Genomic DNA, 13,784 nt, shown 5'->3' on the forward strand with positions numbered 1-13,784 from the left:
CACTCAATTTAGCTTCTGCCCTGAAAAACGCGACCGTGACCAGCGATGTCCCCGGCGCGGCCCCATCGGCAGCGAGGCGCGAACCCGCGGCCCCCGGCGCACCGGCCGCGCGGGGCCAATCCGAGGCTGCGCCGGTGACGCGGCGGGGCGGGCGGGGCGCTCGGCGCGGGGCCGGGCGGGGGCTGGCGCTGCCGCCGCGGGAGCGGCACGGGCAGGCGGAGCGGGCTGTTCCCGGAGAGGACAGGCAGCGGGTCGGGTGCTTTGGCGATAATCTGGTCCACTGGGGTTGCCAGAGACCCTTCCAGGCTGCTCCACGAGGACCGGCTTGACGCTCGCTCCTTTTTTATAGAGACCGATCTTTTCCCCCCTTGTTTTTTTTGGGAGCGCTTCGCCCAGCGCCGTGGGCGCCCGCTGCCCTGAGCGCTGCCGTGCCGGGAGGCGCGGGGGGCCGGGGCCGCGATGCGCAGAGATGGGGCCTGTGGCTGCTCCCGCATGGGGTCGTAGTGCCCGCTCGGCGCTGAGTGCCCGGGTGCCGGGGAGGTGCGTGTAGGAGAGAGGCGCTAGTAGCGCTGGATTTTATCCCGTTGTAGAGGTGCAGGCAGACAGGGGTTCAGGTGTGTTGGGGTGTGGTTTTGGTTTTTTTATTTTTTTCATCTCGTTGCCTACATCAGCTTGTTTGCCCCTTCCCCCCCTCCGGTTTGTTTTTTTGGGGGGGTGAGGTGGGAGCCCGGGGTGTCTGATTTTCCTCCAGCTGAGCAGTGCAGTTGCAGCGGTAGCGGTGAAATCCTGCTCCTCTGTGAGCTCGAGCCAGGAAAATGGAGGCTGTGATAGAGAAGGAATGTAGTGCACTCGGAGGGCTCTTCCAGACCATCATAAGCGACATGAAGGTAAGAGGCTGAGGGATGTGGGAGAGCACAGGGGAGGGAAAGCGTCTTCCCACCTGGCCCGGCGAAACTTAGCCGCGGGCGGTGCAGCCGCATCGGGGGCTGCTGGCGGCGCGACCTCCCCGCGGCGCTGGGGGGACGCTGCCCCGGGGCCGGGTGCGCGTCCCCGCCGGCGGGGCCAGCCTGGCACAGGGGCGCCCCGGCTTCACACCCAGCGTTTGGGGCTTGCGAGTTGGTTGCAGGACACCACCTCTCCCTCCCTCCCTCCTCCTTCCCTCTTTTCTCTGTTTTTCCTGCTCAAACATGCAAGCTGTTACCTTGCACCAGGGTCAGCGATTTCCAAGCCTGCCTCTTTATTTGAGAAATATTTTTATTCTCCTTTTTTCTCCCCTGCTGTGGGCTGTCAGATCGGCAGCAGAGTGAATGCGGCGGGGCGGGAGCGTGGTGCGGAGGAGCCGGGCACGGAGCATGTCAGCCGTGGGGTGGGGCTGGGAAGGGCAGTGTGAGCGTTTCGGTGCCAAGCTGATGGGCACGATGGAAAAAATCTCTGCCTGGAGATGCTCAAAAGTTGATGTGTGCCTGAATTAAAATTGCGGCTCAGTCGGTTATATGGTATTATTTTCACGCTGTGTGGGCTCGTGGAGGTGGCATTTCCTTCGTTCTGTGAATGGATGCGAAGGTTTCAAGTCCCCGGGTGTCTCCACCAGCCTCCAGAAACCTGACTGTGCTGATCCCGTCTCTGCCAAAGGGTCCCTTTGAGAGCGGCGCTCCCACTCTATCCTTGGCAGCCAAGGGCACTTCTGCAGGGTTTTCTTTGGGTGAGCGGGTGCCTCCCACCCTTCTGTCGTGGAAGTAAATAGCGTAAAAGCGATGCTGTGTTCTGCCCGTCATGTCTCCCCCAAAGCCCAGGGCTCGAGGCGCCCAGCCTCCGGCACACGGCCGTACTGCAGAATACTGCAGTGTTCCCCTGGACAAGGGCAGCTTGTCTTCCTGCCAGGGCCGGCTGGGAACGATGCAGTTGTCGGGAGATGTTGAGGGACGTGTCAGATAATGGGGGACTACCGTAATTTAAAGGCAGCAGCCGTGCACGCTGTGCTTTTCCCAGCCAGGGCACGGGATTTCTCTGGGTGTTTTAAGCCACGCAGGGCTGGTGAGCAGCGAGGGCTGCAGGGGAAAGAGCTGCCAGGTGGTACTGGAGGACAGGGTCTGCTCTCAGAGGCAACCTGGCAGAGGTGAACGGCTTCTAGTGTATTTTTTTTGGGAGAATGGATAAGTTGTTTGCAGTAGAAGTTATTTTTTGGCAGGTGTTCATATGCACTTTCCTCTCAACAGAGCTTAGGAGACATTTAATTAAAAGCGTGGCTTGTCAAGAGCAGGCAGATTGCAGAGAGGAGGGGGGAGTCTGTGTATATCTGTCAAGACAATGCTGCAGACCTGGCAGTGGTGGTCCTCAAGCTTTCAGCCCCCTTGGATTTTTAATAATAACTGCACTTTAAAATAAAAGAACCCCCCCCAAAAAGAAGGAAACGATCACAAATCCTGGAATCATTTTAGTGGTCAGTGCAGGGAACAGGCAGGAGATGTTCTGTTCCAGATGAAGTGTGGTTTTGGGTTTCCTCACAGAGGGACACCGAGTATGTTTATTCTTTCCTGCTTTTCATAAGTGATGCATTTGGTTTTTCTTGCTCTTAAGCCAGTGGGCCTCTGTGTGGATTCATTTTTTTTTTCTTCTACACATTGCTACTTGCATGGGAATGCTGCTCATCAGAAAACATGTTGACATGAGCATATGGAGATGGGCACAGGTGTGAATATTTTTTTCTTAATGCTCCGTAGTAGTGGAACCTGTTTTGTGAACTGGCAGTTACTGAAGGGGGAAGTCTGGAAGGAATCAGTGCAGATCTTTAGCAGCTTGGTAGTTGTTAGGGTTTAAAAAAATCTACTCATTATTTAGTATGAGTAGAACAAAGAATTTTTACCTGTTGTTCAGCAGCTGATGCTGTACTACTGATGAGATTCACTAGGATTCTTTGTGACTTGTGCACAAAGGAGCACAACAATTTCTAAGGAAAAGTAGCTATTTTTTGATAGTTAACCAGAATCTTTCAACTAATCATACCTTTAGTAGTAAAGTGAAAATTAGCATGTTAAGTGCTGTTTCACGTAGTCAGATCTGTGTGGGCAGGCTTCTGGCAGGATCTTGGAGATTCTGCGTGGGGGTCTGCCCACGCATACCCAAGTGCACTATCCGTGCCTATTTCTCATCCCAGGCTGTGATCAAGGCCCCACATGCCCTGCAGTGCTGAGGGGTTTGATGCAGCATCCGCCTTTTTTTTTAAACTAAATGGTTCACAGGTTCTTTTATCATATGCATTACTCTACCTTAAACTTTGTTATAAAGATGTTAGGGTTAATCAACAGCTTAATTACTCTGAAGTCTTGCCAGTGGATGCAGATGGGTGCTGCAGCTGAGGTGATGAAGATGCAGTACATGTGGACTGATTTTTCTCTTTGTTCACAATAACACAGAACTAGCTCAGGTGTACCTGTTGTTAATTTTGAGCGCTGCCTGATCTTGACAAGGTTACAAAAACTGGAATTAAAATTGTGAGCAATGTGATTGTTTCCATTTGTCTCCATATACTGTGTAGGATTTGAAACTTCATTTGGGCAATATAGGTCAGTGTGACTAACACATCACATTTTTTGACAGCAAGATTGTGTCTTGCTGGCTGAGGTCTCTTGAATGGTGTTTAATGTTTTCTCCATATACCCCAAATTTCTCTCCACCCCCTACAAAAAAAAAATTGTGGCTAATACTCAACAAAACCTACTGTAAAACAACTCAGTGTAAAGCGAAGTGATTGGAAGAAATGATGTTACTGAGTAAATGTAGGAACAATTAATAAACATCTCATTTGTACTGCACATTATTGTACATCACGGAGTCACAGAATATTCTGGGTTGGAAGGGGCTCACAAAGATCATCAAATTCAGCTCTTAGCACTGCACAGGACACCCCAACAATCCCACTATGTGCCTGAATACTTTGTCCAAATGCTTCTTAAAATCTGTCAGGCTTGGTGCTGTGACTGCTTCCCTGGGGAGCCTGTTGCAGTACCCAGACACCCTCTCGGTGAAGAGCCTTTTTGTGATATCCAACCTAAACCTCCCCTGACACAGCTTCATGCTGTTCCCTCGGGTCCTGTCACTGGTCACCAGAGATCAGTTCCTGCCCCTCCACTTCCCCTCTTAAGGAAGCTGTGGACTGCAGTGAGGTCACCCCTCAGCCTCCTTCAGGCTGAACAGAACATTTGTAACCTCAATCCCCTGACAAGGGAAGTCCAGTTTTTCCATGCCCAACAAGGGTCAGATTTGTTGAGTAATATGATGGTGTACATGATGACAGGTTTGTTTGTGTAAAGTCCACAATGGGAACTGTACTTGGCCATTGTGCTCAAGAATTGGATTTCTGTGCCTTGAGATTTCAGAATCTGATTAAAGAATCATAAAGGTGGGAGCATGTGTGCCCATCCCATCCTTATTTTGATCCATTGTCGCAGCCCTGATGTTTCCTATGATACATCGCTGAGCATGTGGCACTTACGATTTGTTACACCCTTATGCAAGATCTTTTTCAAAGCAATCAGAGTTTATAAAAATAAAATGTGCATGTCCCCTCAGAGGAGTAGTCCTGTGTGCTATGTGCAGAAGCTGTGCAACTTGTTTTTGAATGTGGCAAATTTTCTGTAGCTCCATGTGGGAAGGGAGTATTTGATCTGAATGGTTTGTAACTCATTTCTTGCAATTGAGAAATGAGATGCTGCAATGTGCTGTTAATTTCAATATCTCTTCTAGTGCAAAGCAAATGATTGCAGTTAATTTTTGGGAGGGCCTGTTGCGGATGGGTTTCAAAAGAACTTGTCTTCTCATGCAGAGCAGATTTTCTTTAATGCTTCTTTTCCTTCAGAGTTGATTTTACATTCCTTTTAATCACATTGTTCTCCGCTATCCTGAAGAAAGAAACTAGCACCTCCGAAGACATTGAAATTGCCTGTGTTTGTAGTTCATCACTTGCTTGATAGTGTTTCTTTGGCTTTTAGCATTCTCTTTATTTGTCCTGCCTCTTCTGCCAGCATGTGTTTTGACAGAGCAGGGGCTTTCTGTGTATGTACAGCACCTGTCACCTGTGGGGTGGGCATGGGAGGAAAACGAGTAATGAACAGTTGGATGAAGACAGGTTGTCTGTGACTTCATTTATACCAAGTCAGAGGATTTACTAAATTTTTATGGGTCAGGTGTGTTTTACCAGTTAGTCTAATTCATCTCCCTGCACGTGAAGGATGAGCAGGTATTGTCTGAAACAAGGGTCTCAGTGGACGTCTGAGTTGTTGGAAAAATTTAGAAACTCTTACTGTATGTGTGTGTGCTTTATTTATATTTGTTTAGCTGAAAGCTCCATAAAATCAACTTTTTGCTTCTGTCAATAACCCCTATTTTAATACTCTAGAGGAGATGCTGGGTCTCCTGGACTAGGTCGTGGTGCACCTTTTCTTTCAGCCCTGCAAAGCTCTTGATCAAAGCAGAAGAGACATGAACATACAGGCATGAGAAACATTTATGGTTTTGCCTCTTATCTGCTTTTAGAAAGTGATCTGTGACAAGCAGCATTTTAATCTTGTTTTTGTAGAAGTTTGGACCAGGGGTGGCCACATCAAGGATTGAGAGTTGTTTGTTAAGTAGCCGTGTTTGCTTACAAGGGATGTCCTTGTGATATTCACACAAATGGCGTAAACTGAGGAAAAATATTTGATGGAACAAATAGTACTGCTAGAACTGAATAGAGACAGTTACTACAGCAAGTACAGCTGCAAGTCCTCAGCCTTCATTAATCCAAGGAACAGCACACATGTACCAGAGAACCTGGGCAAGTTTATTTTACCATGGCATGTCTTAGTGCAACAGCTCTTCCCCAGCTGTGCTTTAGTTGAAGCTTGAGATCTCTGTGGAGATTAGGAATGTTGGGTTGGATGATTTTAAGGGCTAGCTAATCCAGTTGTTAAGGATGATAACTACTGTAAGGAAAAACAAATGTCATGTACTGGGACGGGCACTGTTCAACATCTTTGTTGGTGACTTTGACAGAGGGATTGAGTGTTCCTTTCAGCAGGTTTGATAATGTCACCCAACTGGGTGGTGCAGTCACTATGCTGGAGGGGAGCAATGCCATCCAGAGGGACTTTTGACAGATTTGAGAGGCAGGACTGTGTGAACCAGGGATACCTTATTGCATCTTGAGTACCAAAAGGGGTCTGCAAGAGAGTTGCAGAAGGACTTTTGACAAGGGCATGTAGTGACAGGATGAGGGAGAATGACTTCAGTAAAGAGGGCAGGGTTAGATTAGATATAAGTAAGACTTTTTTTACAGTGTGTTGAGAACATATTTTCCAGAGAAGCTGTGGTTGCCCCTTCCTGGAAGAGTTCAAGGGCAGGTTGGATGGAGCCCTGAGCAACCTGGTCTAGTGGAAGACGTCCCTGCCCGTGGCAGGGGGGTTAGAGCAGATGATCTGTAAGGCCCCTTCCAACCCAAAGCATTCTGTAATTTTCTGTGCAACAGATAAGTAGGTGGAGGCTTGGAGAGGAAGCACACCTGCTATGTTGTACTGGCATGTCCCTGACACAACAGTCCTTAGGACAACTATCTGTTTCAAACCTAGCAAAGTGGTGTTTGTTCCCCTTCACAAAAGATCTGAAATGAGTTAATTTAGAGCTTTTCTTAGCACTTATTTTATTCCTCAAAGATTTTACCACCAAGGCATTTGGAGCATAGCTGCTCTGATTTCTTACCTCTCTGCCTCCCAACAACCTGCTTTCTCAGGCAGCTGGTTTGTGTACACTGAAATTCTTGCCTTTTCCAAGCAGCTGCAGTATCTTTCTGTAAACATCTTGGAGGGGGAGGGATTGACATGCAGCAAAGGCTGAAAGATGTTGGAGGAAGAGAGCCACTGCATGCCTACCTAGACACAGGAGTTCAAGCAACAGGGCATAGCCAGGAACATACTCAGTCACAAGGAGTTTATATTTTAGGAACACATGCTTTCTAGATCTAAATGCTCTTGTGCGAGTGTTAATTTATATGACTGCTGAACATTCGCTACATAATGTGTATGAGGCTGCCTTACCCTGTGATATACCTGGAGCAAGGATTTTTAATATCTGTTAGGACTACTCCTTTTGGACCTGGCAGGATACCAAGAGCTGCACAATAAGGTTTGTGAGGTTCTAAGTGTGGAAGGAGTTGTGCAGTGCTGCATGAAACAGAATTGACTGAACAAATGTTGGAGAACAAGAAGTCTGTGTAATTATGGGCTTAGTGCTGGTTAATACCTAACAGAGGGTGATATTCAGTGGAGGTTGCTGCTTCCTTCTTGAGTTCTGAGTGTTCATGAACTGAACCCAAATATTTGTTATAAAATACCTCAAAAGCTCAGTTTTTTGCCTTTTTTTTAAAGTATAGAAGCTGCGAGAATTGATGCAATATTCTTGTGAATCTGTGAGCAGCATCTTCTGCATAGCAGTTTATGTGTTTTCAGTTTCTGAAGAACATTTTTAAGGTTCATGGTCTGCCCAAAGACAGTGTGGTCTTGAAAATAAGCAGAGAGCAAAACAGGAACTATATCTAAAAAGGCTTTTTGGTCTACTTCAGAGTGTGCAAAAATGAGTACAGAAAAGTTTGAGTTAATATCACAAAGAGGCTACTCTTCAGAATAAAGTAGTCTCTTTAGGCTACATATATAGAAATGCATTTTCCTTTTCAATGGTACATTTTCAATTTGAAAATTATGTCTACCTTGATACTATGAGGTGCCTAGCACTGCTTTGTTTGCTGGGATCTATGCTGACCTTTAAGGACATTGATTGACTTCTTCCTGCTTGGCTGAGATAGCTTGAATGCCAAAATGTTTGGAAGGGTTGGAGACAAAATGTCTGGTAGCTTTGTGGCTAAGGCCATAGCAGCTTTCATCTTCAAAGTGCTCTCTGTGTGACTTGGCTCCAAAGAATGGCTCCCACTTTACAGAAAGGCAAGCTATGGCTGCAGGTTTAGTGACTTCTACTCCCTCCCCCTAGGACAAGAAGAAATTGGGTTCCTCTACAACATGAAGTTAATGAGGGGATGCTATTTATGCTCCCAGTATAATAGGTTTCTATCTTCACGTACTTTGATTTTACTGATTGTGTTGCTGTTCACCCCAACAATAACCTGGTGTTTGCAGGCAGAAGAGATGACACATAAAAATGACTGATAAATTCTCAACAGAAGTGTCCTGAACTCCTCTACTGTATCTGAAACTACAGGACCTCTCTCAGGTTTTAGTGGAGATGCCTGACTGGAACATCTTAACCATAAGATGATTGATCATAAGGAATTTGTGTCTTGTGGGGTTTTGTGTGAGCTCTGTACTTTTCACTCTTCAGGTCAACAACCGTAAGTGATATGCTGTTGATTTGAATTCTAGGATGCCAGCTGGAGTACAGTCATCTTTAACAAACGATTCTTGCAGGAATGAGCTTGTGTTGGTGTTACAATGCTACTGATGAGTGTGTAACTAGAGACACTTGGTTCATGGTACAGAAAGGTTCACATTTGTTCTCATTTTTCCTTCCACATAAATTGCCGCCGTGCTTCTCACCAGAGGATGAGATGTATCTTTTTTTTTTTTTCCCCACCGAAGTCACATGTGTGCTTTGTAATGTCTATGAAGCCCTCTATGTAGAGGCACAATTAGGAATTTTTTGCTGATAAAGCTGTATTTGTGATGTCTCCTAACAATAATGTTCATGAACAAACCACATAGATGCTCATGCCCATGAGCAAACCAAGGGTTTAATTTGGAGCTTGAAAGGGATTGTCTTCTCCTGAGTAAAATGGAAAGAAAGTAGCCTGTGATAAGCATACCTGCACTTCACTGTCTGTCATGAGGCAGAGTTCAATAAGCATTAAAATCTTGGGTACCTGGCTGCTGCCTTACTCCCAGCAGATATCTTTCTGGTCAGCTTGAGTACTTGCTAGTAGTTTGGGTCCTGGAGACTGTAATGACTGCTTGTAGGATGGAGATTGTGTTGAGTGGATGGTAAGAAATTAGGGTTTCTGCTTGCTTGGAAAGGAGTGATGAGACCCCAGTGGTGTTGGTGACATTACCAACACAGGGCTGTTGGCTTGAAGCTGTTCTGTGTAGGTATTAACTTGACTGACTGCCTCCTGATATTTTAATTATCTTCATTTTGATCCAGCAGAAATATTGTGGGTTTAGAAAATAGCTGCTGAGTATGTACAGTGGCCACTTAATGATTGAGTGGATGAAAGGCGGTATTGATGAGTCTCTGAGGAGAAATCTGCTATTCAGGCTTGCAAACTTGTTCAGACCTGCAGTGAAGAATGTAGAACTAAATGCTTCCTCTGGAAGATTACTTAATGTCGAGCTTTTTTAATGTGGCATGGGATAAAAGGTCTTTAGAAGCTGTGGCTAGTTGTTTCCCACCGCCCCCCATGTCTTGTGAATAACTTCCTATGTTTAGAGAAGGAGAGACACTATGTTTATGCATGATGTATTTTCTCACAGTATGAGTCTAACTTTTGTTTGCTAATTACCCAATCTTGGATTTAAACCATGAAGTGGCTGCTTTGGAGCTGAGTTTCTTCATCTTATAAACCATGAAACTGAGCTGTGGACAGTAAAGATTTGACATGGTCCCTACTGACATAGAAGGAGGCTCATGAGTTTGATTTGTAAGCCAGGATGAGTTTTCACAGGACCTTGCTGTACTAAAGATTGGAGTCACAACCGTAGAGCAACTGGTATCCTCCACTGGGGATATTTAAGCATGGGCTAATTCAGTGCAGGTGTTATTATAATACAAATTAAAGACTCCAGAGCCCTGACAACAGAATGGTACAAGACTTAGGTTCCCTCCCCCTCTAAATGGTTAGTGAGATCTAATAAATATGTGTGTTCTTGCAAGGTAGTGCTGCATTTCAGTGCTGCTAAGGGAAGTGGGCCTTCTTTAGAGTTCTTCAGGTGGTTTGAGAATGTAGAAAAAATGGTATCTGTGTTGTTGTTTGAGTTTTTTACTGCAGTGGTGTGAATACCTTTTTCTGGACTTTCTTGACTGGATTTTATTCTTGGGTTTTTTAATGTCATTATCTGTTTTCTTTATTGTCCTAATATACTATTTAAACTAAAAATGAAACAGTTTTGAAAATACTAAACACATGGTTCTGTGATACACAGAGGAAATACCCACCCAGTTGACAGGTTTTTTTAATAGCATATGAGATGTCAGGAGTGTTTTGTTGCATAATTTTCAATACTGTGATAATGTATCACCTTGAAAAGCAAAGCTTAGGATGCCTATTTATACTATGCATGCTGAGGAAAACTAGTTTCTAATCCTGCCATTCCCTAAACAAGAGGCAGAAATAATGGAAGTAAATGTATGGATACAAGACTGTGAATTTAATTACCCCTGCTTTCTTTCCTGAAGGGTAGTTACTGGTTAAATGACATGTTATTCTGATCTTTGAAGTGCTTTTACTTTCACCTGCATGCACTATAATCTCAGACCCTGAGTCTGTACCTGTCTGCTCCTCCATTCAGTAACGTGTGTTCAGCTCTTGCTATGAAATCCTGTGAAGTTCATGTCTTTTGCTGTTGATGCCTTTTCACTCCTGGCCCAGCACAAGTTGAGAGTCCCTCTTGCTGATGGAGCTAAGCTCAAACTTCCCCTGTGCATGGCAATACCTTTAGCTTAGAAAGAAAGATGGAACTTGAAGCCAAGTGATCCCATTCCTTGTCTTGTGGAAGTATTTCTCCAAGACCTCTATACAAATGTGTTACTCTTCCTGAAAGAGTTCTAGTGAAAGGAATCTGCCCGACCTTTCAGAATTGCCTGTTACCCAGTCTCATAGTTGAATGGGTTGTGCAATCTGAAACTTCTCTGCTGAAGCCAAACTGATTGTTTCTTGTCCTGCACCACTGGAAAAGAGATGATGGACAGCATCAGGCTATGGGATGCTCTTCAAATCAGTATTGGGACCTGGCTAACTGAGTTCTCATTCTGAATTTAAGAAATAGAGAGTAGATAGGGAAGATTTAGATTGGACACAAATTCATTGATTTTACAGTGAAGGTGGTGAGACAGTGAAAAAGGTCGCCCAGAAAAGTTGTGGATTCTCTGTCATTGGAAGTGTTCGTGTTCAATTGGATGGGGCTGAGAACAGCCTGATTTAGTAAAAGTTATTCCTGCTCATGGCAGGGGCTTGGACTAGGTAGTCGGTAAATGTCCCTTCTAACTTAAGCTGTTCTGTGATTCTGTGTATTTAAAATGAGGTGGGTAAAACCAAAGGACTAATGGAATAGGTTTTATGTACATGTTTGTGTCATTATAAAGAGCAAAGTCTCTCTTGCCAGCAAAATTCCTGTTTCAGTGTGTTGGAAGATTTGAGACTTCAGATGCAGTTCATGAGGCAGGCCCTTCATGCTTTTCAGAGTACAAAGAGGCAAAGGCAACAAGCAGAGTTTTTTGGGTGAAGAAGAGCAAATATGAATTTCAGGCAAGATGATGCTGTTTCTGTGCTCACCTGTATGCTGCAAGACCTTTTGTGACTTGTTAGGGGTCTGGGCAGTCCTATCCATGGGTCATGGACTTGGTTAAATGAGTGGATTGTACAGAGGATGTATTAGTGTTTGGTAGCACTTTGTAACTCTTGCAGTTATGGCTGGCCAAGTGCTCTTTCATTCAGTTGACTATTGATTCTTCTAGAAAAGAGGAAAAACTTCCAGTGCCAAACGTTGCCCAAGAAGGGAAACTGACTGTCAACCATTGTGTCTTCCAATGTGTTGAGACATCTGTGGCTGGAACCCCTTTTTTTTTTTTTTTTTTTTTTTTTCCTCCTCTCTCCCCTCCTTTTTCTTTCAGACTGTTACTGTTTTCATCTTCTCTTCCCCTCCACTCTTTCCTGATTTTGTGTGTTAAAGCACTCTGGAAAAGTGGTAGTCTCTATGTGCAAACCATACGTGTTGATTGCCATTTGTAACATCTGTGACCTTGTGTGGTGTTCAGCACAATAAAGTCTCTTTGCTACTTGGAGGTAGTGTAGCAAATGCCATAGAAACGAGACATGCATAATAATCCTTTTGATGCTGTTATCTGGTAAAAATATAAAAAGCCATCTTTTGTTTCCAGCATAATTTGCTTTGGAGGGGTAGGAGGACACATGCACAAGCCAAGTTACAATTTTTATTCCAAAAATAGATGTATGGCATTTGGATATGTTACTGGGGCGTGGAGCTCTGTAACACTGTTGTATGTGTTGTGTGTTTGGGACTCAACTTTTTAGCTTGTAGCTGAACAGCAACACTGAGGTGGAAAAGTTCTAACTCCTGTAGCCTGTGCAGTTGGTTTTTTTTCCATTTCATTGAAGTCTTGCAGTTAGTCATTGTTAGTACTTTCCTGGAAGGCATATAGCTCTTGGTTTGATAACCCTTGAGATAAAACCAAGGCGCTACTCTTGCCTGGTTCTTCTCTCTGTTACCTCTCTAGCTGAAACAGCCAAAAATAGATTCTGGCTTTGCTTTACTGAAGAGCACCTCCCTGTCTCTTTCCCCTGCCCCAGAAGTTTAGATGGGTTGTTGCTGTGAACATGATTCCAAACTGTTATGCTGCCTTTGTACTTGATGTCCCAGCAAGAGCTGGTAATAGGCCTGCAAAGCCTTCCTGATAAATGAAAGCACTTATAACAACACTGTCAAGGGTTTTTTTTAAGATAGAATGAGTCTTGTCTGTGGAAATTGAGGCACATGGGAATAAATTAATAAAGTAAACGTCTTTTTGTTTAATGGGGAAAGAAGAATTATAACTTCTTGGCAAAAAGAGTGACAGAACATTTTAAAACTGTCAAGGCTGCTGATACTTAAGTTGTAATCTTAGATACAACAATCTGGGTTTCTATTCTTGCCATTAGATGTCATCAATAACAATTTCAGTAAATAGGATCCTTTGCTGCAAGTCTAACCTTCCTTTTTTGAGAAATCATTGAGTTTCTCATGAGTGTCACTTCTCATTCCTAGTGTGGGAACTACTGGCCTGAAAGGAAGGGAAAAACTATTTTCTATAATTTTTTTGTAGAGTTGTGTTTATGTAGGGTGATTGTGCTGGTTCACCAATTAAAAAAAAAAAATCTACCCAAGGCTTAAATTCTTTTGCCGAGTCTGCATCTTGGTGATAATTTCCTGCTCTTCCCAGGTTTTGTAGGCTGACCTTGGCCAGCTGCTTTTTGTCTCCTCTTCCTCGGTGGGATGGGGCAGAAAATAGAAAAAGCTCAATGTTTGAAACAAAGACACAGAAATCACTTACTAGTTATTGTCATGAGCAAACCAGACCTGAGTGGAGAAGATTTCCAATTAATATAGATGTGAATGGTGAGGAAAGTGGACAAAAATTAAGACATCTACCCACGTCCATGGGTCTGGGTGTCGGATGGGATTTCCCTGAGTGATGATGGTCCACCCTTTTCCCAGTGGCAGTTCAGGAGCTGTGGCTTTGGAGGACTCCGCCCAGGTGTGGGTGTTGGTGTCTGGCACTTCCAGACACACTTGCTGTCCCTGAGGGAAGTTGTTTCATGTCCCTAATTGGGGACTGGCTACCTGAGTGACAGGCACGAGGCACCGGGTTGTTTCTCAGCCCTGAGGCAGAAAGGTGTTTCCCGTGTTTTCCCTGCCTCTGTTTGGCGTAGATTAGCTGGAGCTGGGCTGTGGGATCAGGTGACTAATCACCTATAAGCCCACTAATTAAGCAATGGGCTAGGATAATGGCATGCTGCAGCTTACTGGTGACATGCT

At 44.8% G+C, this 13,784-nt stretch overlaps 1 protein-coding gene across 9 annotated transcripts in view; it reads left to right on the plus strand.

Annotated features, from left to right (window-relative positions):
- Positions 1-200: 200 nt before the first annotated feature.
- MTSS1 (MTSS I-BAR domain containing 1) overlaps positions 201-13,784 on the plus strand; it is a 125,785-nt gene continuing 112,201 nt past the window's right edge. For 2 of the 9 annotated variants that reach the window (XM_063413583.1, XM_063413741.1), the window contains exon 1: positions 210-887. In XM_063413583.1, coding sequence (XP_063269653.1) covers positions 816-887 — 72 coding nt within the window. In that variant the 5' untranslated portion in view covers positions 210-815. Of the gene's footprint in view, positions 888-13,784 lie in introns of all 9 variants that reach the window. The other 7 variants (XM_063413905.1, XM_063413671.1, XM_063413829.1 and 4 more) reach the window with 6 other exon arrangements.

This window comes from Prinia subflava, chromosome 1 (genome assembly GCF_021018805.1).
Source record: "Prinia subflava isolate CZ2003 ecotype Zambia chromosome 1, Cam_Psub_1.2, whole genome shotgun sequence".
Taxonomy (NCBI): Eukaryota; Metazoa; Chordata; class Aves; order Passeriformes; family Cisticolidae; genus Prinia; species Prinia subflava.